The sequence below is a fragment of the Pogoniulus pusillus genome, chromosome 6, assembly GCF_015220805.1.
Source record: "Pogoniulus pusillus isolate bPogPus1 chromosome 6, bPogPus1.pri, whole genome shotgun sequence".
Classification (NCBI taxonomy): domain Eukaryota; kingdom Metazoa; phylum Chordata; class Aves; order Piciformes; family Lybiidae; genus Pogoniulus; species Pogoniulus pusillus.
This window is the reverse complement of record NC_087269.1, coordinates 45458318-45485237: the sequence shown is the minus strand read 5'-3', so window position 1 is coordinate 45485237 and position 26920 is coordinate 45458318. Positions and strand designations below refer to the sequence as shown.

At 40.4% G+C, this 26920-nt stretch overlaps 1 protein-coding gene and 1 long non-coding RNA gene across 6 annotated transcripts in view; both read left to right on the top strand.

The window, feature by feature from the left end:
* Positions 1-10302, top strand: part of LOC135176378 (uncharacterized) — a 32733-nt gene extending 22431 nt beyond the window's left edge. The window contains exon 3 of one of the 3 annotated variants that reach the window (XR_010302622.1): positions 8487-10302. This is a non-coding gene — a long non-coding RNA (uncharacterized LOC135176378). Of the gene's footprint in view, positions 1-1221; positions 1410-7171; positions 7981-8486 lie in introns of those variants that run through there. The other 2 variants (XR_010302620.1, XR_010302621.1) reach the window with 2 other exon arrangements.
* The window catches only part of RPS24 (ribosomal protein S24), a 509972-nt gene that overhangs the window by 124194 nt on the left and 358858 nt on the right, over positions 1-26920 (top strand). For 2 of the 3 annotated variants that reach the window (XM_064145461.1, XM_064145463.1), the window contains one exon: positions 12048-12058. The exons of the other annotated variant lie outside the window; for it this stretch is intronic. Coding sequence is in view for 1 of the 2 variants with exons in the window: in XM_064145463.1 (XP_064001533.1) it covers positions 12048-12050 (3 nt within the window). In the remaining variant the exon portion in view is untranslated. Of the gene's footprint in view, positions 1-12047; positions 12059-26920 lie in introns of those variants that run through there. 3 annotated transcript variants of the gene reach the window in all.

The following is a 26920-nucleotide window of genomic DNA, read 5'->3' as shown; positions in this document are numbered from 1 at the left end:
CACCCAATTCTTTACTGTTAAGGCAAATGTCAGGAATCCCAGATTTCTAAAACCACTGGGAAAAGCTGGAGCAGTCTGAGGTAGAGGAGGATTACAGTATCACAGATGATCATGCTGTGGAACTCTTAATACGGAGTTGCTGCAAATCTCATTGCTGAAAAGGCTCACTGATGTCATTGTGAAGATGTTCCTGTCTGTCTTTGAAAGGTGGTGGTGTGCTTGAACTAGGAAAGGTCCCCTCCAGCCTCCACTATGCTGTAATTAAGTAATATTGAGCCTTTCCTGACAGTGAATGAAACTTTTTGTCTAAGTCTCTACTGTCAGAGGGATGCATGAAGTAAGTCATTAGAATCATAGAATCAACCAGGTTGGAAGAGACCTCCAGGATCATCCAGTCCAACCTATCACCCAGCCCTATCCAACCAGACCATGGCACTAAGTGCCTCATCCAGGCTTTTCTTGAAGGCCCCCAGGGACGGTGCCTCCACCACCTTCCTGGGCAGCCCATTCCAATGGGAAATCACTCTTTCTGTGAAGAACTTTTCCCTAACATCCAGCCTATACCTACCCTGGCACAACTTGATTCTGTGTCCCCTTGTTCTATTGCTGGTTGCCTGGGAGAAGAGGCCACCGCCCACCTGGCTACAATGCCCCTTCAGGTAGTTGTAGACAGCAATGAGATCACCCCTGAGCCTCCTCTTCTCCAGGCTAAACAGGCCCAGCTCCCTCAACCTCTCCTCATAGGATTTGTGCTCCAGGCCCCTCACCAGCTTTGTTGCCCTTCTCTGGACATGTTCCAGCACCTCAACATCTCTCTTGAATTGAGGGGCCCAGAACTGGACACAGTACTCAAGGTGTGGTCTGACCAGTGCTGAGTACAGGGGCAGAATAACCTCCCCTGTCCTACTTGCCACACTGTTCCTGATGCAAGCCAGGATGCCATTGGAATGATAAGGCTTTTACTGGCATGGACATACAAGCCCTTTGTTTGAAAACCTGTCTACAGGGCTTCTTCTTAGATTACCTAGAGATGACATGCTCCATGGATGATCCTAGACTTCATAAAATCAATTATTAAATTTCCACTGGGAATAGAATGCAACTGGTGGGCTCAGGGAGTGCTACAATGTCATAAATACAGTTGTTGTCTTCTCAGGAGTACCTTGGGGAGCAGGGTTTTGTAAGTAAAAATCTGTTTCCTGCTTGCCCTCTGTCTTGTAGCTTCACCTGAAAACTGCTGGACTTCGATACTTGTGGCATATCTGCTGAAACTGCAGTGGAGAGTCCACAGATGAGAGACACTATCATAGCAAAAAGAGAAGGTTGATCCAAATTTCTGTGGTTTGTTTGTTTTTTAATTTATTTTTTTTTATTAACCAAGTCACTTGAATATGCAGACTATCTGCCAGATACTCTGTTCACATGGCATAAATAGAGGTTTCCTTCCAAAATGTATTTGGTCTAGTACAGATATTCAAGAAATCTCCATAAATCTTAATGTGCTGTTGGAGAAATTTCTTTCTAACCCTTGCTTGTCCAGCTCAGTTAAATCGTAAGTTATTAAAGACACTAGCTGGCTTATGTATGTATGTGGGTGCCTACAGACTAGCTGTGGACTCAATGTGCTATTGTAAGAGAGTGAAAAAATTATGTGAAGGCTTCAATAATACCTGTCAGTTGATAACACTTCTATAAGATGTAGTTGAGTGGAAGGTTATGGAGTGGGATCAGATCAGTCTACTCTGTTTTAATTAGTTACTCTGGTAGTAGAACTGCTTCTTGTTCTGGCATGTGTTTAACCTTATACTCTAAATAGTTTGTGCTGTCTCTGGCCTAAAAGTGGAAGAAGACATAATCAGAAAATGAAAAATCAGTGAGACTGTGGTGTGTTTTTTACTGATTTCTGTGCAGGATCTTTTAGAAGTTCATGTTTTACTTGTAAAGGAGGTGGCTATAAATATGTCCATTGCTGTCTATGTGTTTGGTTGGAACTTTTTTTTTTCTAATTCAATTTGTTTTCTCCCTCATTTTCTCAAGTTTAGTTTTGGCATAGCAGCAGAAATATTTTGATAATTCAGCAATACAAAATTGATATTGGAAAGCTTTGTTACTGGACAGTGCTGTGCGTTAGCAGTTTTATTTTGTCTAATAACATCAGAAGAGGAGGCTCTCAGGGGTGACCTCATTGCTGTCTACAACTACCTGAAGGGAGGTTGTAGCCAGGTGGGGGTTGGTCTCTTCTCCCAGGCAACCAGCAACAGAACAAGGGGACACAGTCTCAAGTTGTGCTGGGGGAAGTCTAGGCTGGATGTTAGGAGCAAGTTCTTCCCAGAGAGAGTGACTGGCATGGGAATGGGCTGCCCAGGGAGGTGGTGGAGTCATCATCCCTGGAGGTGTTCAAGAAGAGCCTGGATGAGGCATTTAGTGCCATGGTCTAGTTGACTGGATGGGGCTGGGTGCTAGGTTGGACTGGGTGATCTTGGAGGTCTCTTCCAACCTGCTTGGTTCTATTCTATCATTATTATATTAGAAAAAAAACATAATCTATTCCTGAATATTTGTCAGAGAAGATAACTTCTCTCTGGACAGAAGGAGTTCTCATAGCAAAGTTACCACATTCATGGACATACATTTACTATTCCTGATGAGAATGAATGTTTGTATTTCTTTTCTTAGTCAGTTTGCTCATTCTTGATTTGTCTACGAAGAAGCAGGACTGAATGTTCTGCAGTATATGTGAAACATTGGTGGTTATTTCCAAACTATATCCCTAATAACTGGCACACAGGTTTTGTTATTGAGGTATCTGTGAGTCACTGATAAAAGGAGAAGGTTTTTTCTCAGGTATTTTTAACAAATGACCCTTTCTATGCCTTCTCTGGGTGTACAAACAGATGTCTGGCTAAGCCAGAAATGAACAATATGAGCGCAGAGAGGTAGTGACAAGTTTTGTTTGGCTACAAACTTGAGAGTAGCCCACCAGCTAAATTTCCCATTTGATATAAAGAGGTTAGGTTGCTACTGTGCAGTGTCACTCTGGCCACACTGGTGCTGCCCAAGAAGTACAGGAAATCAATGGTGGCTGACAGATTAGAGTTGTGGGTACAATTTGCTGCTTGTCTCATTCATTGCTCTAAGATGAAAGAAACCTACAGCAGTTCTTCTGCTAGGATAAAATTGCTTCTCTTTGTGTGTCAGTTATGGTGCTTGATTTAGCAAAGGACCCAACAAACTCTTACTTCCCCATCGGATTTGTCCATGCCCTTCATGACTCCAGAGGGGGATCAGTGTAACAGTTTCTTGGTTGTTTCTTTTCCAGTTATTAGTGATACAGGTAGTCCGAGTACTGAGATACAGCTTTAGTTGATTGCAGGTCATGTAGCCAAGCTAAAGGCTGCAACTAATGACAAATATATTCCAAGGTGTTTGAGAAACAAACCTGCTTTGTTCAACACTGATGGGCTGTTGTGCTTGACAAAATGTCCATGAGTCTGCTGCTAACCTGATAGCTGTATTTAGGCAAGTAGCTTGTGGAAGTGATGGAAACAGATACACATGAAACTTGGTTCTCTTTCAGAGCTGTAATATTGCCAGAAACAGACTTTCAGAAAATTCATTTCTCCTAATTAAAGACTCTGTTGTGTCATTGCAGGCAGTGAAATCAGAAAGCCCTTTTTATTACTTAGTTGATAGTTAAATACAGGAGAAAATGTTTTTATTTACAGAACCAAGAGATCAGATTGCTGCATTTTTTCTCCTTTCTGTTGGAGACATTGAAATACCTATGGTAGGTGCTAAGTAAAAACTTCTAAGCCTTAGGCTCTTTGCATTCTGATACTGGAAATATGAATATATGCATTCATTTAATGCCATGTATGTATGAAATAATGAATCTCAGGCAATTAACACACCAACAGTTTGACTATTAACATGGCATATGCTTTTGTGTTTGTTTTTGATATGATTTTTCTCACTGGTTTCTAAGAGAATGCATTGAAGGTCTAAAAAGAGATATTTGAAGGTCTAAAAACAGAGATTTTGGATAGAACTCTCTTTTCTGTGTATAGAAATTGTATTTTCTGTTGTTGAGGGTGAGCTGGAAATGGCAGAGGAAGAGAAAGGCTTGCATGTTAGACGAGTCAATTCAGAATGTAGCTGGAGAGGGGAACAAGCACACCATACTGAATTTTGGCAAATGAAGTGTATCTACTTGACACTAAATACTGCTAGTGTAGTAGTGCAGCATGATGGTCAGACTTAAAACTGAGGTACACATTTGTTCACCTCTGTTCAAGAATGATGAACTCAAACTAAAACAGGTACACAGATTGCTGTGAGGTTAATGAAAAGCCTGTTTTATGTGAAGAGACTGAAAAGAAATTGCTCATTTAACTTAGAAGAGGAAGCTGAGTGGGATCTGAGTGCTATTTTGATGAATATGTCAAAAATGTGGAGGTAGATAAAACAGGGAGGGAAAAGAGATGAGCTACTTAATCTAAAGGACGGGCACGGGAACAAATGGATATAAACTGGTCATGAATAAATTTAAGGTTGGAAATTAGAAGAAGGTTCCTTGCCATCAAAAGAGTCAGACTTTGGAATAGCCTTTTAATTAGAGTATCAGGGGCAAGAAATTACCAAGGACATTACGTGATAAGGTGCTACTGATAGCATGAGACTGGAATTGGTGAATAGGGAAATATGTTTCAGGCTCACTTTCTTTATGCTTTCATACAGTCATGCATATCTGTCTAGATGCAATGTTACAGAAATGAGCTGGCCATAGAGCAAGAATCTATCCTTGAACTGAACAGTTTACAGTAAAAAATTGTAAGGATGAAGTCAGTGTATTTAGAGGTAGCCAGAACATAAATAAGAAAATTCAGAAGCATCTCCAAATTATAGGGATCAAAAGGTGGGGTGGGTAAAAAATACATGATTTAGATTATGCAATAATATCTCATCTCAGATTATATATTGAAAGGAGTAATGGTGGCTTGCCATTCTTTTGCTCCAGCCTTTTGTAATATTACTTTTGTAGGAGATATAGGAAAAAGTTAACAGGTTTGTGGTGTACTTCAGGGAGAGCAGACTGGACTTGGGAGTGAGAGTTGTACATAATTATTTCATTGCCAGCCTGTGTCCCTTTACATCCAAAGCACTGCTACGTTATTGCAAATGGATAATTCAGTTATACTTGGGTTTATGAGAACTAAGAAGAAAGCTGCAAGACCCTCATTAGGTTAATTTATATGATGTCACTAATTAAAACTAGTTCACAGTTCTATATTAAATATTGATTCTGTTACTTTATCTGATATAAAGCCCATTCTGTTTGGTGTAGTTATGGATGCTGCTTAAGTATTTAGGGTAAGATGGATTGCCAAAGTAACAAAGATGTGTTCACTCTTAGAATGGCTTTGAACTTGTGTGAGCCAGTGAGGCTGCAGATGCCCTCATCCTCTGTCATCAGACCTTTCTGATATTAGCATGAAGCCACACTAGGCACATGAGCAGTCATGCAGTACAGCTGAGCAGATCACAAATCTTCTGCCTGCCATCTAGTTGCTGCTTTTCAAATGGGACTTGCAGCTCCCACTAGGTGAGTGCTCACCTCACTTCTTTAGAAGTGGGAGTGAAAGGTGCTCATTACAGGCTGGTGCCTCCTTGAAATAAGCATCAAAGAACTAAAACTTGTGCACTGAGCTCCAGTCTCAGCTGGAAGGGGATTTGAGTGCTACCTCTCAGCTAAGAACGGCTTCGAATGAGTCTGTGCCATGGCTGCTTCCTCTGTGTGTTAGTATAACCAAAAAAATAGCACTGATCTTAAGTGCACATTTTGTCTCCACACACTAAAATGACCTTGAATCACAATCAAGTAAGAAAATGTGGTGGTACTTAGGCTGTGAGTTTTTTCAAGTTGTATATATTGTAACTGAAACCCAGACAAGTGCACCTAGACAACTGAAATAGAGGCATTTCTGCTGGAAATACTCTGTAAGGCACAAACTCCCAATAGTATGATAAATATTTACCTTTTAATAACACTAATGACCTTAATAGAAGGTAGTCCTAGGGATTAATGAGCATCTGAGGTTAATAGAATCAGCTCCACCCAACCAATCATTAATCCAGAGCCAGTGCCCTAGCCTTAGATCATTAGTGCTTAAAAACAAAATCAATTTTATGTGGTTTGGGGCACCTTTTGACCAGCAACAGCCACAATACAAATTCTTAATTTTGAAAATGACCTTTCTGCTTGATTTTTCTCTTTTTCGTCCTTACATTGCTCACTGTTCAGTAATGTGAAAACACAAAATGAAAATGCCAAATTTCAGCATGCTGTGATTTGAAATGCCTGGTTTATTAAGTCCTGGATCGTGTTGATAATAGAAGTATAATGGATTTTTACTTGGAGCGTTTCAAGATTCCCAAGCCTTACAAATGGAAGTTCTTAATGACTTGAAAGTATTTCCTGAAAACTTTGGATGCCATGTTTGAATTCAGCACAGTATTAAATAGGCTGGGTTTCTGCATGTCCTGCATCTATAGGTATGTTCTGCTTAAGGAGCTGTGCCCATAAACACTTGTGCTAATGATTGCTTTTACCAACAAATGTTGAATTTTGGGGGATTTTCAGAATACTAAACTAAATGGTAGAAAAATTCCAGTATCATTAGGTGTTTTGTTGGAGACTACAAAGGACTAATTTTTCTGATCTAGTGCATATGTATTTCTCCTTTTGAGCTGAATGCTAGAAGTGTAAACACTGATAGTAACGAGCCTTTACATTTTATAAAACATAAGGTTGAGCAGACAAAAATGATGCCACAACGTTGCTCTCATACGGGTAACATGCACTGGAAACAAGTACTGATAACCTCCTGAACTGCATAGACTGAGTCCTGTCCCCTCCCTGTTGGTATATGTCATGTACAAACTTAAATGCAGTACACTATTTTTATGATGGTTCAGATGTTAAGCTTCCTTGGTAAAATGGAGCTCTGTAATTAAAACTCCCTGCTATGTACAGATCTGATTATGAAGTATACAAGCTAAAGGAAATTGTTCGGGCCAAGGAAACAGTCTCAAGCACAAGGTTTTAATAACAACAGTCCCATTTTTAAGGTGTGAGCATCTGAATAGGGAACTCTCGTCTTTTGTGCCCTAGTGCCAGCAGCTATCTGATCTTAACCTGCAGCAGTAAGCTCACCGGAAGCCTAACTTTAAAAGCTGCTACTCAGACCTTACTGCAGAACATCATACATGGGTAGAGTGTCTTTTTTTTATGTATGCATGGTGTGTATATATACATACATGTGTAGTCAAAATACAAGAAAGGCATTATCAAGAATCATCATCTTCGCAAAATGTCATTACTAAAAAGTATTACTTAGAATGGCTTTTTGTCTGTTGTTTTAAAGTACTCTGCTCTCCTTTAGTGCAGAATAGCTTCTTGCTTAACTCCCTATGTTTTATTAAAACACTCAGAGTGGAATCCTAGCCCATTGCATTCAGTGGCAAAAGAACCTTTTATTGTCAGTGTTATTGTACCTAAACATGAAAATTTATGAGATTGAAAACAGTGCCCCTACCATAACCCCAAAATGTAAAAAAACCCAGAGACCAGAGGAAAATAACGTACTGAAAATTGACAGAAAATCCATTGGGCTATTTCAGTGTCAAGGCTTCCATTCTAAGGAATTCTGCCCATATTTTGGAAAATATTTCAGTTGTGGTAGAATATGTTCCAAATATTTTATTCACTTGAGAACTGTAATTGTCACACCTCTCCTCTAAATTTTATCTTAAGTATGACTGTTAGCTGCTAACACAACACTGTGTCTACTGGGCATAATTGTAAATGCCTGAAATTTCATTTGAAACCTTTTTTGTTTGATTTTTGGGTTTGTTTTGTTGGTGTCCCCTTTGAAATAATCAGCAATTACTCAAGTATAGTGACACTAGAGTCTGTTGCACTGTGGGGAAATGTTCACGTCATTTTTGCTGGCAGAGGGTAAGAAGTTCACACAAGCAAACGCTCCCCCAAAGGATGCAGCAGAGCATTACTGAAGTTGGTTTTTTAAATAGCAGTATTGGATTTCATAAATGTTTCTCTAGGATAATTTATTTACTGTTTAAATACCACTCACAATCTTATTCTAATAACTGCCTGGCCCTTCGTAGTGAAGCGATGGGAGAGCTTGGTGAGGCTATAAAAGAAAGGGCTGCTGCGGAGCCGGAGGTGGCGGCGGGCTGTGCGGCAGCCGCTGCTACGCGGTGTTCTGCAGCCCCATAAACAACGTGCTAACGAGCACCGGATAATGGCCGTGGATGCTTCATCGTTTCTTTCCCTGCAATTGAGCTGAAATGTTAAAAATATGGTAGGTTTGGTGGATTTTTTTTTAACAGTCTTTCTAGGAGAAAACAAATTATTTTGTTTGCTCTACGCCACCTTTTTAATAGCGTCTTATGGTATCACACAGAAGAGCAAACAAAATACATTCAGCAGCTGCAGAGAGCAACAGAGGAGCCGGTATTTCCTCCGGTGAATAAAATCAATTGCATCTTCAGAAGAGGTGTTTCCTTAAAACAAAGAAGAAAACAGGAGAGAGAACAGCCACCGCTGCCCCTTCCCCCCCAGCCCCCCCGCCCTGGCCGCGGCCGTGTGCCGGCGTTCGTGTGTCGGCTGTAGGTGTCACTGCGCTCATGGCTTTGGGGTCAGGTGCCTGGGATGTCATTGCAACCATTGAGCTGTCCACATTATTGAACGAGTCGGCGTTCAGATGTTCAGCATGCATGGGACATTGTCTGCTGGGCTGTTTGAGGCGCTGGCAGCAGAAGGTGACATCTGGTGACTAATGGGCTCAGATGTGAAAGCCGTTCCCACAGTTCCGTGGGCTGCAGCTGCTCTGCCACCGCGCAAGATGCAGGAAACGGGGAGAGAAGAGTATCGCTAGGAGAAATCAATGCCTTCTGATTTCAGATGAAGTATATAACATGGCCCCGGCTGCAGACATTTTCCAGCCAGGGTCTTCTGATAAATGACAGCAGGACGCAAGCACGGCACTCTGTCTTGTCTCCATTTACTTACCTCAACCGATCAACTTCTAACGGAATGGCTCCACCTTAGGAAACAAAGATGGACCCTTTCCAGCCAAAGTCTAGCCTCTGCTCCTTATTTTATCAGGCATCGCTCTGTCAAGAGCCAAACCACTCTGGTTTTGGTCTAAGCTCGGCTCCTCATCCTCTCCCTGTAATGCTTTTAAAAGGGAACCAGAGCTCTGGCTGTTTTCGCACAGGCAGGTATGTGTGAGGAGAAACTCATCTGTCATTTAAACTCTCTGAAACAAAGACTAAGCCAGAACGTGGTGCCCACATATTTCATGTTTGATCCACTGATCAGATGTGATTTGTCAAATTCTTTGAAATGGCAGGGAGGAGCCACAGGAAGAGCTCGGTGCTGCAGATGGTAAAAACTCTGTTATTAGCAGATGACAGCACAAACCACCGAGTGGAAAAGCACAGATAAATTCATGGCTGGAAGTTATTGTTTACAGCAGCAAAAGGATTAAAGCGGGGCTTTGTCATGTGTGGGGGGAAGGGAGCTGGGAGGTGAGAAAGGAGCATTCCTTAGTTCTTGTGCCCTTCCACTACAAGAAAATCAGCGTGATGGGTGTTAGGGAGTCACTAAAAAAAAGCTGACAGGAGACAGGAAAAGCAAGGACCTGAAAAGAGAGAGCTGTTTTGCTGTGCACGCACAGATAATCACATGATCTTCCATCATCCGAGCCTCTAGTGTGACGGAGGGAGGATAGTCACACGCATCAGCCTCATAAAATCTGCAAAAGCACTGCTCTTAATTCAGCCATCGGCTGCTTCCAGACCTCACGCAGGGAATTACAACGAAATTCTATTTGCAGACTGACATCCCTAATGCTGCTGTGTCCTTATGTTTACTTCAGTTAACTGTCAGCCCTTATAAAGTGCACTGCGCTACAGCTGCTGCTGTGGAAAAGAAAACCCTCAGAGTAGCTGCTTTGGGGGAGGTATTTGAGGGAAACATAAATAGAAGAAGCAGGAGGCAAAAAGAAACGAAATAAAATCTACTGGTGTATCTGCACAATGCGAGACTCAAAGCAGAGATCATTCAACCCTTGGTTTCCATGCAATTCTTGGGTTTTAGTCTTTGCTGATAAAATATTTAACAGCCATCTTAGCACTCAGCATAGCAATAACCTAAGAACATCCCAGTTCTCAGCCCCCATTGAGACAGAATTCCAGTGATGTGAAGTTCTCTCTCTCCCCATATGATGTGCTGTCTAGCCTAGCTCTAGTTCCCGTGTAGATTTAAAGGGGGGGTAAAAAGAAAGAAAGAAAAAAGGCATCTCAGTTGCAGCATGCCCTGTTTCCTGGAAGCTAAGATGACCCTGGTACTGTTATGTCTATTGCTCAGGTAACTGGTTTCCTGCTTTTAAAAACACAACAAGATAAAAGCTACTTAATTATGGTTCCAGTTATGATGGAACTCCCTGATAAAGATGGTTTATTTTCATGTGGACATAAACTGAAGTGCAATTTCTGCTTCCGCTCCTGGGAGTGTGCTTTATGGGGAAAAAAGACAAACCAACATGGAAATGTTGGTGGGTAGAAGTCAGTACTTTATAGAAGATTCCCACCACTGTATTATTTTACCATCATGATTTCTTGTGACATTTCATCCAGAAATGCAGTAGATAAATTGCTGGATCGTGATGTAACATGTGGGGTGGGGATTTTTTCTCTTGTCTTTTGGAATTGGTAGACGGTGACCACTGCCATTTTGACTGAGCAGCGTCTTTCCAACATCTTTAGAAAATTGGTCCTTAAAGGCTTTTTGGAAGAGGGAACAGTATCAGTTCTTGACATTTTTATTAGAACTGTCATGGATTTTGGTAGTTCTCTACTTGCCAGAATCAGGAAGTTGCACCATTCACTCATTTGCTGTGATTAAATAAGTAAATAAGCCTCACCCTTTCTCATGAGAAGTTTGGAATTTGGTGAGGCTCAGAAATTGCTGATCAAGTGCAAAGGCTCTGAAGTTTATCATTTGAAAATGATATATCATTCTAAATTTAGCATATTTAGGTTGCTGAACTGAATGGATGCCTATGACCTGATTCCTTGTAGGAAAAGTAGAACAAATATTATGATTTTATTTAAGATTGCCTAGATCCAGTTATACATTGCGTACAGTGTCCCCAGAACTCAGCTTTTCAGGTGGAGTTTCTGCATTGAACCCCAGAGCTCATGCAGAGTTATGAAGTAGGTATGTTTTATTACAGCACAAAGTAGGTATGTTTTATTGCAGCGCTGGGTGCAGGCAGGATTGCTCCATCAGTCCTGCACATCCCATGCTGGCACAAGCCACAGTTTGTCACAAGAGCAGGCATATTCATAATAGGAAGTAGGGTTATTACAATTATTTCTTGGAGTTCATTAGCATAAGTATTTTCCAACCCTGGTGGTCTGGAATGGTTATCTGCGATGAACATGCCACACAGTCTTCCTTCCAGGGTCTTTCTCATCTCTGGTCATGCAGACCCTTCTTTGTTGCTGATGTCAGGCTATCCCTGCTTCTCCTTCATCTCCTCCCTGCTCTCCTTAGTCACTTCAGGCCTGGGTTTACTAATTTTGGAAGAGTATAATCACACAGTAATTAATTACCTCTCCATTAGACAGTCTCTACCTTTTATTAATGAAATATTTAGCACTTGCATGCCCTGGAGCCAGGGCCTTGAAATACAGAGAGCAGCAGGTTGTCGAAGACCACTAGTTGAAAGAGAACAGGTGAAGGTGTAAGGGCAGGGGAAGAGAGACATATTGAGGAAGAGCACTGTTAGATGTAGGGTGGGCAGTGTGAAATAGCCTTTAGAGAAGCCTCTTAGAAAGAACATGGACTGGTAGCATAGCCTAAGCAAGGCTTTTTAGAGCACGGTATTGCTTAGGTAGTGACTTTAAGTGTCTTGGAGGAAGTTTCATGATAAATCTTGCATTTTAAAGATTTTTAAATGAGCTACAAGTACCCTTTTCTTTTAACTGCCAAATGACATTTTGTTACTGTGTGGAATAAGTAATTTTTTTTCCAATTTGTGATAAATTCCTAATGCTTGAGCAATAACAAAACTTCTTTTCTTACTGAAACTGAGCCCTACAACTCTTTTCTATGGATATCAGTTAGTTTGTCTTTAATCATAAATGAAGTAGTGTTACAAGCAAGTTCCTTTCAATATCACTGATATCAGGGTGTCTTAAGTTGTTTAGCTTTCCAAGGCTTCTGTTTTCCCATTTGTACTGTGACAAGTTTTGTGGCTTTTCATTGTCCAAGTGAAATCACAAAGAACTTATTTGAGCTGAATCTCACTGTGTTTCCAAAATAATGAACAGCTTCTCCAGAGAAGCAGTTTTCTCTGGATAGTTTGAGAAGACACAGTGGATCTTTACATATATTGTTATTCACCTTCCAGGAACTCTGTAGAGTCTCCATAGTAGTCTTTCTAAAATTTTCTGGAAAGATTGTTGCAATATATAATAGCAACAACCTTCAGAGCTTCAAGCGTTGCACATGCAGATGCTTTGATTGGCTGGCCTTGTTACAACCACGTTGTTATTCCTAGCTGTAAGATCTAGAAAATTAATCTGTCAACCTCATGCTGTGTCTTCATGCTTGGGTTTTCTGTTTGTTTCCCAAGAAAACAAAGGTTAAAGCATAGTAGCTGTGGCCATGGAAGCCAGTGAAGGAGGCATTTAGGAGACAGCATAACCCTCTGTATCTCTCAGAGCTGGAGGGAGATGGATGAGAACATACTCTTTTTCATGTGGAACACCTGCACTTCCCATGTAATTCTAAGAAACTTGTTAAAGGCTGCTCAGCTAATATGAATTGTCTTCCCCCCCACCCCCTTCGGTGAGAGCCTGTTAGGATGATAAAACGGACAGAAAGTATACGGAGTGAAGAAGCATTTGTAGTCTTCCTTGTGCGAACCTGGATCTGTAGGGTGTGCTCAGGCACATAAAAAGGACAATTCTCAGTGCTCAGCAATTTCTGTCATATACTCCGTTATTAGTTCTATGTCTGTATTGCTAATAACCTGCATCTCTAAAGCATGGAGGATGAGTGAAAGCCCAATCTGATTCTCATTACATTTCTAGTAACAGGGACTCGGCTAAAGGTATTGCTGTTATTAGCACTTACTGATGCCTTTGCTGGTAGAGTGTTAGTGAAAATGAAGTTAGAGAAGAGTGAAGGCTATGCTTTTTCTCTAGCAAGCAACTGGGTTTGAGGCCAACCTCAAATTAGTGCAATGGAAATGTACTATTTTGAGAATTTGTTGTGGGAGTGGAAGTTTATATTTACTTAGGATGCACTTTCAGAAGCTCCCATTGCTTCCTGGGCTGTGGTTGCTGAGGTTATATAGTCATCTGATGCTTAGAACTGCTCCACTGAACTGTGCTTTTCCCTATGAAGGAAAACATTTGCTGAACTAAAGACTGCATCAAATTGGGATGAAGGTAAATTTCTTATAGCTGATTTTATTTTCTGGCTTTCTGGAAAGTGTTGTCCTCTGTTACAAACCCTCTGCACAACCTCTGCTTCTGCTAGAATCACAAATGTATGTATGTGATCATACATACTCTGAAGTTTGATGTCATTACGTTGATTTGAAATAACTTCCAATATGCAATTGTTCCAAGTGGTATCCTTGATTTTCCTAACTGAAGTATCTAAATTCTTACGTGAAAATAGCTATAAGCTGTTATGGTGACTGATTTAACCTAGTGTCAGAAATGTTCAGGTTATTCTGCTGTTACGAATCCTGCGCTGTTTTTCTAGGCAAATGAGCAGAGTTAATAACATTACAACAATAAGGCATTTACTATTTACCAAAAACATTTAGCTGTGGTGTCTCTGGGGATTTATTTGGAATATCTGTATTTTCACAGCTGCAAAATACAGGTGGTGTGGGTTGTTGTTGAATGACTATGACATGTTTTTCAAAGGCAGAAAAATGAAGTCAACAGTCACGCGACTAATTGACAATCATTAGTGAGTTGATCTTTTGCACCAATTGTTGGTTTAAGGCTTGAAAAATCTATCATTATCCCTGACAGCAAAAATTAGCCTGGTGAGATTCCAGCTCTCAGTTGACTAATTAACTTCTCTAATGCAGATAGACTTCCACCAGGTACACTTAGGAAATACAGCCATGGCAAGAACGGTAAAAATCCTCAGACAACAATTCATTTGAAGGTAGTTTCTCTTGGGAACTGTGATGTCAGGTGATAGATGAGCAGTCTGTCAAGCACTGAAGGAATTAAGTAAAGAAAACGCTTTCTTGGTTGCCTTAAAGGAGATGGTCATGCCTAAAGTGAAATATCTTATCAGAATTCCAAAATCTGATTTTTAGATTAGGGAGCTAACAAGTGCTATCTTCAAAATTATATCCAACCCAGTTGGTGCTTATGATTTGAATCTTTTCTTGCAGGAACTGCTAGGTTGATAGTTAGCACTGCTGAAGCAAAACCCTTCTTAAAAATCAGCACTGCAAACCTGCAGTGTAGCTGAAAGTGGATTGGTAATTTTGTACTATTTGACTACTTTTGAAAATTGCACTTCTAATTCTGTAGCAACGAAGTTATTAATGGAAAAAAAGACTGTAATTAATATTCAACTGGGATATAGAGGTGAAAATACTAATACTAATAACGAATTTTGAAGTGGTGGGTGTATCACAGCAGATACGTAAAGGTCTGTCAGGGAAAACTTGACATTTCCTCTTTTGACTGAGAATGATCCAGCAAAAAGGCATGTTAGTAATGGTAAGTAGCCAAATGCTAGATGGAAAGCATGACATGACATGCAGTATGAAGAGATGAGGCATGTCCATTGTGTTTCTCAAGATTTTTTTTGCTTCATTTTGTTGTTATTCATTAAGCTGAGATTGCAACAATGATATAGCTTGACAAGACAGTATTTAAAACATATGATTATGCTCTGCACACTGATGTATTTCATATCATTTGGACACTCCCATGGCTTTGTATTCTGATCCATTACTATCATAGACTTTTTCTGACAACCTAATGAGTTTATGTCATTAGTTTTGTCTTCATCTACCTCTGGGTGTTCTGTATGGTTGTGAAATAATATGTGCAACTTTTCAAATGCTTTTTAACAGAGTGGTTTCACATAACTTATCATCCTCTCACATTTTATTTCTAAGTACATGTGTTCAGTGGAAATATTGGAGTCTAGTGCTGCTCAGACATGTTGATACCAGCTTTTAATGTTGGTTGCTTGTAGATATTCAATTGATGGAGCAACTTAAGTGTCTGATTGTGTTTATATATTTCTGCCAGGTTTAAATGCTGTGATATTTCTTTCTGTTTTCTTGTGATTAATCCCCATCCCCAAAGGAAAAAATAAGGCCCAACCAAAACAAACAAACAAACAAAACCACCAAAAACCCACAACACAGAAAACAGAGTTTGATTCAAGCTTCAGGAGCTGGGATGGTTTGCCTCCCCACCCTTCAGAAATCATCCCAGCCTAGACTCAGCCAGCTCTGGAAATATGAATGAAGCTTTATGTTTACAGCTAGCACAATATACAAGCAGATATTTACAGTATATACAGTTATAGACAGAAATATACAAGGTAAAAGGTAATACAGAAACACAACTCCCCTCCCAGAAACCTGAGTCCCCAGGAGGGGCTCCCAACCGCCCTTCCACCTTCTCCCACCCCTCTACCTTACCTCAACCCCAAGGAAGAATGGAGGGTTGGCCAGGGGATTAGGCATCAAAGTGGATTAGTCAGAGATATGTCAGAGAGGCTAGAGAGAGAGATGCAGCTCAGCCAGTTCCCCCAGAAGAGGTACCTTATCTATGTTTGGTTTCTTGTTCTTATACCTCTCAGCAAGCCTGTGAGTGAATTAGACATCACCATTGTTTTTTTTCTCTTTCACAGCCTGCCATCTAATCCTTCTCACCAAAACATTCTAGCTAGGCTTAAACTAGCACAGGAGTTACTTTTAACCACTCAAGAACTGCTAACATTACACACCAAAGTCAGAATAATTAGTCAGTGTGTAACTCAAAACAATTCAGGGCAGGAGAGGCTCTTACCCTCTCAGCTGCAGTATTGCAACATGCTGCAATGGAGAGAGCAGGTCCAGACTGGTCACTTACTCTGTTTGAATACCAAAGTATTCAAAACAGTGTTACTTCCAAGTGTACATGTGCATTTTTTTCCACACAAAAAAAAATGGCATGTGTGTGCACTTGTGGTTAAGTGTGATCTGAATTGATCTGCCCTGCACCCAAGTATGTAAATGGTTGGTCAGTTACTAATGAATAATTTTAGTCCTTAAACTCAGAACGGCATACATGTGTTCTTTGTCCACTCATTTTTCTCAACTCACTTTTGTCCATGTCCATCATGTACTTGTAGAAATCCTACTGGCCTAAGTGCATTTCACTTGCAACTGGTTCTTTCCATTTTTTCTGTTGTCCTCAGTGGTTTTATTCCTTAATGTGGATTGCAGTGGCTAATTTGTTTCATTTGGGTCTTCCTTTGTGAGCTGTGGTTGCGGACAAAGTCTTGCATTGAATCTTACTTCAGTGATATACTTAAAACCAGAATCAGGCCCTCAGCAGTTACTTGAATGTTTAATTTGCTACGTGGTAAGATCAGTAAACATGTACTCCAGCACTGGTCACATATCAAAGGCATTCTAGAGAAACCAAATGTGCCATATGAGAACTATGTGCTGTCACAATTGCAGATGCTACACTGCATCTTGCTTCGGTAGGAGGAGTTTCTGCATTCCACCCTTGGCTGTATCACCAAGGTTGGAAGAGACCTCATAGATCATCAAGTCCAACCTGTTACCACAGAGCTCAAGGCTGGACCATGGTACCAAATGCCACGTCCAATCCTGCCTTGAACAGCTCCAGGGATGGTGACTCCACCACCTTCCTGGGCAGCCCATTCCAGTGTCCAATGACTCTCTCAGTGAAGAACTTTCTCCTCACCTCAAGACTAAATTTCCCCCAGCATAGCTTGAGGCTGTGTCCTCTTGTTCTGGTGCTGGCCACCTGAGAGAAGAGAGCAACCTCCTCCTGGCAACAACCACCCTTCAGGTAGTTGTAGACAGCAATAAGGTCTCCCTTGAGCCTCTTGTTCTCCAGGCTAAACAATCCCAGCTCCCTCAGCCTCTCTTCATAGGGCTTCTGCTCAAGGCCTGAACATCTCTGGGAAAATCGTACTGTCTGTTTTCTCATTTGAAGAATGAGGTCTGAATGGCTTACTTCACAGGAAAGCTAAGTAATAGCTTGCAAAATTCTGAACATTTAAAATGTTCTGTACTTTACATACCATTGTTTAACTAAAATATATAAAGCAACACAACATGCCTTGTTACTGCTTCTCGTGCAGTACCAATTGGTTTCTCTCTATTGTGTCTGTCCCCCCTCCAATTAATTTCTCTTTCTGTATGCTGTTTTAAGATTACCTAATTACCTCTAAATAAAAGGAAATGTGTTTCTGTTTTTTTTTTTAATGGCAGAGCTTAATTTTTACCGATCTTATTAAATAGTAATATTAATAAGACTTAACAGTTTTCATACAAAGAGAGAGTGAGCTATGGAAAACATGAATATGTTTAACTAGCATAAATCAGCTTCAGCCATTTTCATTTCCACTGTGTATTAGGTACTTTCTGTAAAAGAAGAGAATTAGACATGAAAGAATGAATTTTGACTTCATTGCTTATAAATTATTAATACCTTTATGACTTGAGTTACCCAAAGAGTAGCCATGCAAAGAATGATTAGAAAGGTGCAGCTTTCTTGAAGTTTAAGAAGCCAAAACAACAGGGTGTTGCCCATTTCAGCTTTTGTTTAAGGCCTATTTGGTTTGACAGTCATATTTCCATGAGTTTTCCCATGTGGTTATGTACACTTTTATATGTGTTCTTGCAAAGGTGGTATTGTACTTTGATTGTCTCTGCTTTTATATCTACCTCTTGACCTCCCAGTCACATTTTAGCAGTTCTGTGGTTTAACTATATGTTGACTATTTCCTTTTGGGCCACTGATATGGCAAATTCCCTGAGGTTGGTGTTTTGGGTTTTTTCAACCTGCAGCTCTGCTTTCCTTCCTGTTCTCAGAGGGACTTCTGTGCTGCTGCAATTGTCTCCTGTTCATTTCTTCAGTCCTCTATTATGGACTCATCTCCACTTGTTTCTTTTTAGATACTCAAGTGAATTTTAACTGCTTTGGTTTTCTTTTATGTTTTTTCCTCCCAGTTTGAATGTTCCCTTTTAGTCTGTTCCTACTGTTTCTTTACCCAACTCTTTCCTATTCTCAGCCCTTGGCCATGTCTGTCTTGGCAAGGTTGACCCTCTGGGATTGCTTCAGTGGCTTGGTGAGTCTTTAGGAGTAGGAGATTTAGGTATCTGAAGGCTGGCCAGGAGTGGGGGGACAGGCTTTTTTCACTTGCTCCCTGTCATAGGACAAGAAGCAATGGGTGTAAGTTGCAGCAAAAGAGGTTCTGCCTTAACACAAGGGGGAACTTCTTTACTGTAAGGGTCACAGAGCGCTGGAACAGGCTCCCCAGGGAGGTTGTGGAGTCTCCTTCTCTGGAGCCTTTCAAGGCCTGTCAGGATGTGTTACTCTGTGATGTGTGTTAGATAGGATTGTCCTGCTCTGGCAGGAGGGTTGGACTTGATCTCTCTGGGTCACTTTGAACCCCTAACATCCTGTGATATAAAGATATTTGATCTGAAATACTTTTTGTTGTAATTATTTGTACTGCTGAAAGAAATTGCAGTGTTATTTACAGAAAAGTACATGTTTAATGTATACCTTTGGTAGCTGTTGGGAGTTTTGCCACAACTTGTATCACAACTTGTGGTTCAAAATTTCATACTCCAGTGGCAGTCTCTTTCACATCTTGCCTGATGTGAATAGTCATTTACTTTTGGCTTTGATTTTGTTTTGTCTAATTTTGCAAACATTTATGCTCACCAAGGAATTTTGGCTCAGATTCTATAGCCACTGAGAAATGCTGATATTACCAAGTGGCTGGAGAGCAGCCAGGCAGAGAGAGACCTGGGGCTACTGGCCGACAGCCAACTGAACATGAGCCAGCAGTGCGCCCAGGTGGCCAAGAAGGCCGTTGGCATCCTGGCCTATATCAGGAATGGTGTGGCCAGCAGGACCAGGGAATTCATTCTGCCTCTGTACTCAGCACTGGTTAGGCCATACCTTGAGTACTGTATCCAGTTCTGGGCAAAGTTCTTTAAGAAAGATGTTGAAGTGCTTGAACATGTCCAGAGAAGGGCAGCAAGGCTGGTGAGGGAGCTGCAGCACAGCCCTACGAGGAGCAGCTGAGGTTCTTTAGCCTGAAGAAGAGGAGGCTTGGGGGAGACCTCATTGCTGTCTACAACTACCTGAAAGGAGTTTGTAGCCAGGTGGGGTTGGTCTCTTCTCCCAAGCACCCAGTGACTGAACAAGGGGACACAGTCTCAAGCTGTGCCAGAGTAGGTTTAGGCTGGGTATTGGGAACAAATTCTTCACGGAAAGAGTGATTTGCCATTGGAATGGGCTGCCTGGGGAGATGGTGGAGTCACCATCCCTAGAGGTGTTTAAAAATACATTGTATGAGGCAGTGCCATGGTTTAGTTAATTAGAAGGGTTAGGTGATAGGTTGGACTTGATGATCCTAGAGGTCTTTTCCAACCTGGTTGATTCTGTGATTCTCTGTAGTGCTGATACTCTGAAAGGCACAGTCAGACCAGATTGCATGTTCTGGACTTTATGCCCCAGTCTTCAAATCAAGTTATACGAGTGCTGAGGCATTAGTGATGCTGTAATATTATAGTGTTTTATGTGATGTGGAAGTATCTAGTAATCTCTGATAAAAGGATCTCAAAAGCTATTAAAATTTTGTGCTAAATTATAAAAGAAAGAACAGAAGCTTCTCTGTTATTCCTTCTTTATTGCCAGATGGATTAGTGTTAAGATAATGAATATCCAAGGAATTAAACATGATTTGTCACTTGTTGCAAAGTGTTGCCCAGAATCGTAATCCATCATCTCTTTTTCACAAAAGAAGCTTAATCTATGAATGAGATCTCAGAGCTATTACTATCTTCATAAGAAATGCCTACTGCCACTATTAATATGAAAGCAGGCTAAGCTGCAGCAGTTTAGCAGTCAAGGCAGGACCTAAGGGTTTTAATGAGGGTACCTGCGTTTACAGTAATGGGTTAACTTTACTCCTGGTTGCCATCATGTGTGACTATTCTGTTTTTCCCTGCAGCATGCAACAAGCAGAAGGAATGGTCAGCAACTTAAAATATGAAATGCTGGAAAGGTCATGATACTACAGGATGCCATTGTTTTTCTCAGCTGTCTTGCAATTAGGATATCTTGCTCTTGTAGCAAGAGTCATAATGAGAACTGTAATGAATACAACTTACAGCTGTTCCTCTCACCCAGAAGCTGAAAACAAAGGACAGGTGAATTTGTACTAATGAGGACCCAGGCAAAGTAGCTTTTATTTTGGTGAACAATTGTTTCTCATTCATGTGGTTGTGCTTACACTGGAATTGTGCAAGAAGAAAAGGATAGTTAGATTGACTTCTACATGAGAGGATTATTTGAAGGATATTTTGAGTCAAACTTTTTAAGATTAATAGAAGTTTGGTGAATTTGCATTATTAAAAAATATATATACATACATATTTGGAATGTCTATGATTAGGATAATAAACTTAGGTTGAAAAGATCCAAGTCCTGGCCAGAGAACTGATGTAGAATTTAGTGAAGATTATTCCAAGACTGATGATATTGGTGGAAGATTTGGGAAAGCTATCTGTAAAGCTTCAGTGTCCAAGATACCATGAAGCAGTTGCTGAGGGAATTGTTCATATGAATGAAGCATTTTTGCCACAGCAGTGCCCTTGGGCAATGAAGATGGCTAAAGAAGCTTCTTTAGGCCCGTCTCTCCTGGAGGTGCTGTAGGTAGGAAGAGAGCTGTTGGAGATGGGCTTACAAGGTGTTAAATCAGTTAAAATTGTGCATTATGCTATTCTTCCTTCTTGCAATTTATGGAAAAGTATCTCTGGAAGATGGTTAAGTTTGTGTCTTTAGCCTTTATGGTAGCTGCAAAGTAATGAAGCTCTGTAGTTTTACTCAGCAACTCTAGAAGCTTTACTGGAACCATTTGTGAAGTGGAGTGGCATTTCTTTCTGTCGTCCACTACTATTCAGCATCGCCTCTGGAAAGTGTATTTTCTTTGGCATTAATCAAGATAATAATGCACTTTACATGGCTTCTTTTGGTTCTCTGTTTTGTTTCAGTATCTTGACTATCTTTTAAATAATAATTGCAGTAAGTTTGGGTAACTTGTGTCAGAGCTTCCTCACTACAAAGCATGATGCCCGCTGTGTCTGTCAGTCTGGGCAGTATTCTCATTACTTACTAGGCAATGACTGCTGGTCACATAGCTGTGCTAGTAATCATCTTTCAATCAGGTAAACAAAAGTATAGGAACAACTCTTTTTGAAGGCCCTGGGTTATCTGTAGTATTCTGGATGTCTGATCCTTTGCTTGGAGACTGCTAACAATCACATGTTAGACTCTTGCTGTAACCAGAAAAACACATGTGACATAAAAAAGCCATTATTATTTTTTGTCCTGATTTATGACAGAAGCTTTAAACAGTGGTAACATGAAAAGGTTCTAAGAGTGATTTTTTTTCACTAGAGTTGCATAGTATGTCCAAACACTTCCCAAACTCCTAACAGAAATATATAGAAGCCTTGCAGATACTTCTGTAAATGCTTTGCTTTTGATGAAGAGGATATCAGGAACTTACACAGATCAGCGTTTGTGGTTCTCAGGTATACAGTGCACATTTCAGACTGCACAGCTCACGGGAGGAGAAGTGATGGATGACATACAAGAAAACTCTCTACTGAGTTAGGTTCTGCACTTCTGAAAAGCTCCAGTAGGCTGGAATTCATTCTTAGGCTCTGTATCCCACGGGTCACAAGCTGAATCTCCATGATTATATGTCAGGTCCTTTGCACTACCATGAAAAAGCTTGTAGCCGAATCTGGGTGTATTTCCTACAGAACATCTAAACATCAGTGGAGGGAGTCTTTCCAGTGACTTCAGTGGGCTCTGAATCTCGCTGTAACTCACTGTTTAAAGCATTACAAATAGAAGATCTGGAGGCAGGAGCATATTTGCATATCTCCTTAACCCCCTGAAATACTAGAAGAATTTGAATTTTTATGCCTTTTGACTTTGAGACTTTTATCCTTCTTTCCCCCTCTCCTCTTATCTAATCCCTGCCCTCCCTTTGATTTTAGCCTCCATTCTGTGACGCTCTTTTCTATATCACTTTTCTCTCTTTGGGGATGAGGAACAGGATCTGGTTAGATTTATAAACTGTGTCAAAAAGAGATACAGACTGTAGGGCTAAACAACTTGCATACTTTTTAGGCTGTTAATATTTCAAATGTTCCTTGTTTAGGGATTTTTATATTAGTACATACTTTAAAAATACTTCATCAATGTAAACCCATTGAAAACAAAGCAGAGAAACGAGCCAATATTTCAGAACACTTTCTGATGACAAAATTAGCACTAAAATGTCCAAGCTATTCAGGTTTTCAGGGGTACTCGATGGGAATGGACTCCCTAGAAGGATGTGACTCTGAGTTTACACAGTCTTTGAATTGCAAGGTATATGTTCTTAAGGTTAAATGAATAAGATGATTTAATTTTCTGCCCTCAGTGAGAAGCCCTCAGAGTTGTACAGAGTCAGTTATTTACCTAACTGGTTCACTGACAGACTATTTGCTGTTATACAAAGTGAAGGGGAAATACCAACATGGTCTCGTTGGTCTTAGGTCACAGATGAAACAGAGTCCATAAAGCTTTTTCAGGTAATAATCCTTGTTTCTCACTAGTGTAGGTAGGAAAGTATTAGTGGGAAGGTATCCCTGATGCAAAAGGGTTGCTTTATTAGGTTACACTGTTGCTGTAAATGTTTCCTAATTATCCCTGTTATGGTAGAAATCTGGAAAAGTGTAAATTGAGTGCTTTGCATAATTTATAAAAGCTGAATGGTTCCTAATTAGTTCTCTTAGGTTAATGATACAGCAGCCTCATTTTTTCGTGGCCCTGAGCAATGACCTTTACCCTCCCCATTTTTAACACTTTCTTTTAGTTCAAAAACATGTGGTGACCTTCCTCATCTCAAATGATCTTTGGGAGACATAATGCTTTGGAAAATGTTACAAATCCCTTCTCCCCTCTCCCTTTGAACGTAAAGAAACGCTCTGCTTTCTGTAGGCAGAGTAAAAGCCTGATTTACCCAGATCCTCTGAAGAATGCTGGGGAAGTGCATTCCTTCAGTGTTTTCATAGAAACTGACGCGAGCTGCGTTAGCAGAAGCTGTGAAAATGGCGAGGTGAGGGAGAGAAAAACCTCTCTCAAAAGAATTCTAAAATAACATTTTGCATCCTCGAGTAATTCCCAGCTCTCCCTGGCAACCATTCATTTCTTCCCAACAGCAGAGATTTGCAGTATGAAACTGGATTGGTGTGCTTTTCCCATGGGGCTCTCTATCTCTTCATCCACTGCCTAGGGTAAAAAGCAATGCATACGTTTACAATATAAATGTGATTTAATCGACCTCCCTGTCAGCCAGAAATGGCAAGCATATCAAACAAGCCCAAGATGTTAGGAAGAAAAAATCATAAATTATTCCAGTGATGAGTTTCTGAGCAGCATTTTGGACTGCTAGATGATTCTGTGTAAAGCTGTTCCTTGAAACAATAATTAAGATAATGCTGTGTGACAAGGAGAAAAATGTTCAGCTTTGTATGAAATGTGCTTTATGTTTACAAAGCTGAATGTTCCCTATATTGATCAAAATTTCCCTTAGCTGCTGCAGTGCAAAGCTAGAACTAATTGAATGATTCACCATCTGTATTTCCAAGTCCTTATTTATTTTATGCTATGCAAACCCAGTTGGCTTCTTAAGGAGGAAGTTGATAGGTTTCTTTATGGGTGAGTCCCTGTGGGTGGATCTCTGTGCTTTTGTATTGTAAGGTCTTCAGTAACAGTGTTTGAGCTGTCAGTGTACAGCTATGTGGAAAACAGGGATTTTTAAATAATACAATTCTTCTTTTGATTTCTCTTGCTTGAAAGACACTGAAATTGTCCTTGAGGAGATAAGCAAAAGGATTTTTTAGTGAGGAAGCACTCAGAATCATTATGCCACTTAGCTTAGCTAAAAGAGCCCCTTCTGCAATTGTTTTCTATTCATAGGCACAAATACATGTTTTATTTACATGCCTTTTATACTTCAAAATAGGGGAAAGGTGGAAAAAGGTTTTTTTCACGGATGAGACAGTTCCTTATATCAATATGATCACACTTGGTTCCTCCTCTGTGCCTTTGTCTCCCAGCAATGAATTTCTTTCTCTGTTTCCTATGCGTGTTTAGTTGGCTTTGTTGGGTTTTTTTTTGTCTTTTTACCCCATGGCCTGCCCCCCCCCCCCCCAATTACAATGTGGATCAAATCACAAGAACCTTAGTTCATAACTTCATACTGCCATTTTTGTTCCCCTCGATATCTTCCTACAAAATAACTGGTTGTGTCAAGATAAGATAGTGGGAGGGATCAAACTGTATATTTGTGTGTGCTCTGACTGGATCTTCAGGCAACTTCCCCTTTCTGACTTTCAGTGTTGCTGTTTTTACTGTTGTGCCATTGCATGTATCTCTTCACTATCAGTGTAGTGGCAGTAGTTGTTGGAAAGCTAATTGTACTTTCATTCTTAAGACTAGAGATTTGGCACTTCGTTAACTTCTTTTAGTCTGCTTCATCCTCCATTACAGTGCTTAATTTGTTAATTTGGGGCTGGTTTTAGGTTGTGAGGTTTTTTTGGTGGTTTTGGTTTTTGGTTTGGTTATTATTTTTCTTTTTTCCCCCCCTGCTAGACAGTTACAGCTCTACAGCCTCACCTCTATCAACACTTGCTTCATATCTGCCTGTTACAACTAAGGTTTTGGTTAAAACCAATTATAATTTAGTGCATTTTTTCCAAGTAACTTCCTACATTTTAGTGTTTTGACCTGATGTAATATGCTTCTTTCAAACTTCTTTGACAGAATGTGCCATTTTTGAACTCTACACTTGGATTTTTGGCTCTAGCACACTTTGAATTACTGCCTTTTCCCCCTCTTGTGAATAAATTACAGTTCCTAGCTCTTAGAGGACTGTCATACTGTCTCCTCCACTGACCTCATGTTCTTCATTCACTTGAAAATTTCTTGTTATTTATCTTAACCTCTTGTGTAACTTTGCTTTCTTCCTCTGCAATGCATTTTCTTTTTGTGCTTTCAGAACTTCAATGTATAATCTTCCTGGTCTTCTTTTGTGCCTGATGTTTTACCTCTTAAAGGTCTTTACAACAAGGCTGATATCTCTAGTATCTTGGCAAGACTCCAGTTTAACTAATTGCATTCTGTCTTTCTAAATTCTTCTTAGCTTTTCAATTGAATGTGATGGTCTCTCTCCCCCTGCCCTCTGCTATTGTGTGCATTGCTAAGGAGTTAGTACCTGTGCTTCAGCCCGCGATTTCCCTGCTGTGTTGTTCTGTCTGATGTGCTTTGGCAGAAAGGGAAAATTTAAGATACTGTTAATCATTTTAGCATGTAAACCACACCTTCATTATGGTTTACTTCAATTGACTTACAGCTTGTTCTCATTCATTGCTTCTCACTGTTATTCCAATAGGTTCAGTGTCCTGTTTGTACTACCAGGCACTTGTGCAGTACTTTGGGTTTTTCATTCAGTGCATGGTTCGCTCTTTTACTTTTCCTGTCATGGGTATTGATCCTCCATACTTCTTTCCCTTCCTCGTATTACTTCTGCTTTTTCTTCTGTGCTTTAATGTATTTTATTTCTAGAGAAGCTCTTTCTGTTCACGTGGGTCATAGAATCATAGAATCAACCAGGTTGGAAGAGACCTCCAAGATCATCCAGTCCAACCTAGCACCCAGCAATTAGACCATGGCACTAAGTGCCTTATCCAGTCTTTTCTTGAACACAAAGTCAAGTCCTGGTCTACTCGCAAAGGGTGATCAGGGTCCTGATCTAATCACAAAGGACTGATATGAATGTATGTCCTATTGCTTTCATGATTACGTGTGCATGATTATCTTCCCCTACTGTGCATGCCTCAAAAGACAGACCGAACTGTCAGAGCTCTATGGGGACATCCAGTAGGCATAAGGTAAGGTCCACCTCTATTTATTGGTCTTGTGTACAATCCAAGGTGAGTGATGTTGCTGCATATAGATGATGAGATTGTAATGTCTCAGACCTCCGTAGTGGCCATGTCACACGAGGGATTGTGTGACATTTATGGTCCTGTTTTTTGCAGTACTGTCCTGAATTACATGTCATTGTGCAGGAATGGATGTGGTGATGAGCTGTGTCTCTTCATAGCAACCAACAGTTGGTTCTTACAACTTGCTCCAAAATGTTTTGGAGGCAGAAGTACACTGAAGATCAGAAACAGAATTCACTGGTTTTTATCGCTTTGGCCTCTCAGATAGGAAGGTGACTGTCATGCTGCTGAGCGAGAGCCGTAACAAGTAAAATAGGGTGGAGGTGCCACTTTCCCTGAGCTTTCCCCCTGTTTCTTAACAGAAATGTGTTTTGTGAAATGTGTGTGACACAATGAATAGATACTGCTCACTCTTGGTATAAGATGAATGTGTTGGAACAAAATACAAAGTGAACTGGATGCGCAGGGATGAACATCATGGAGAAATCTTAAGA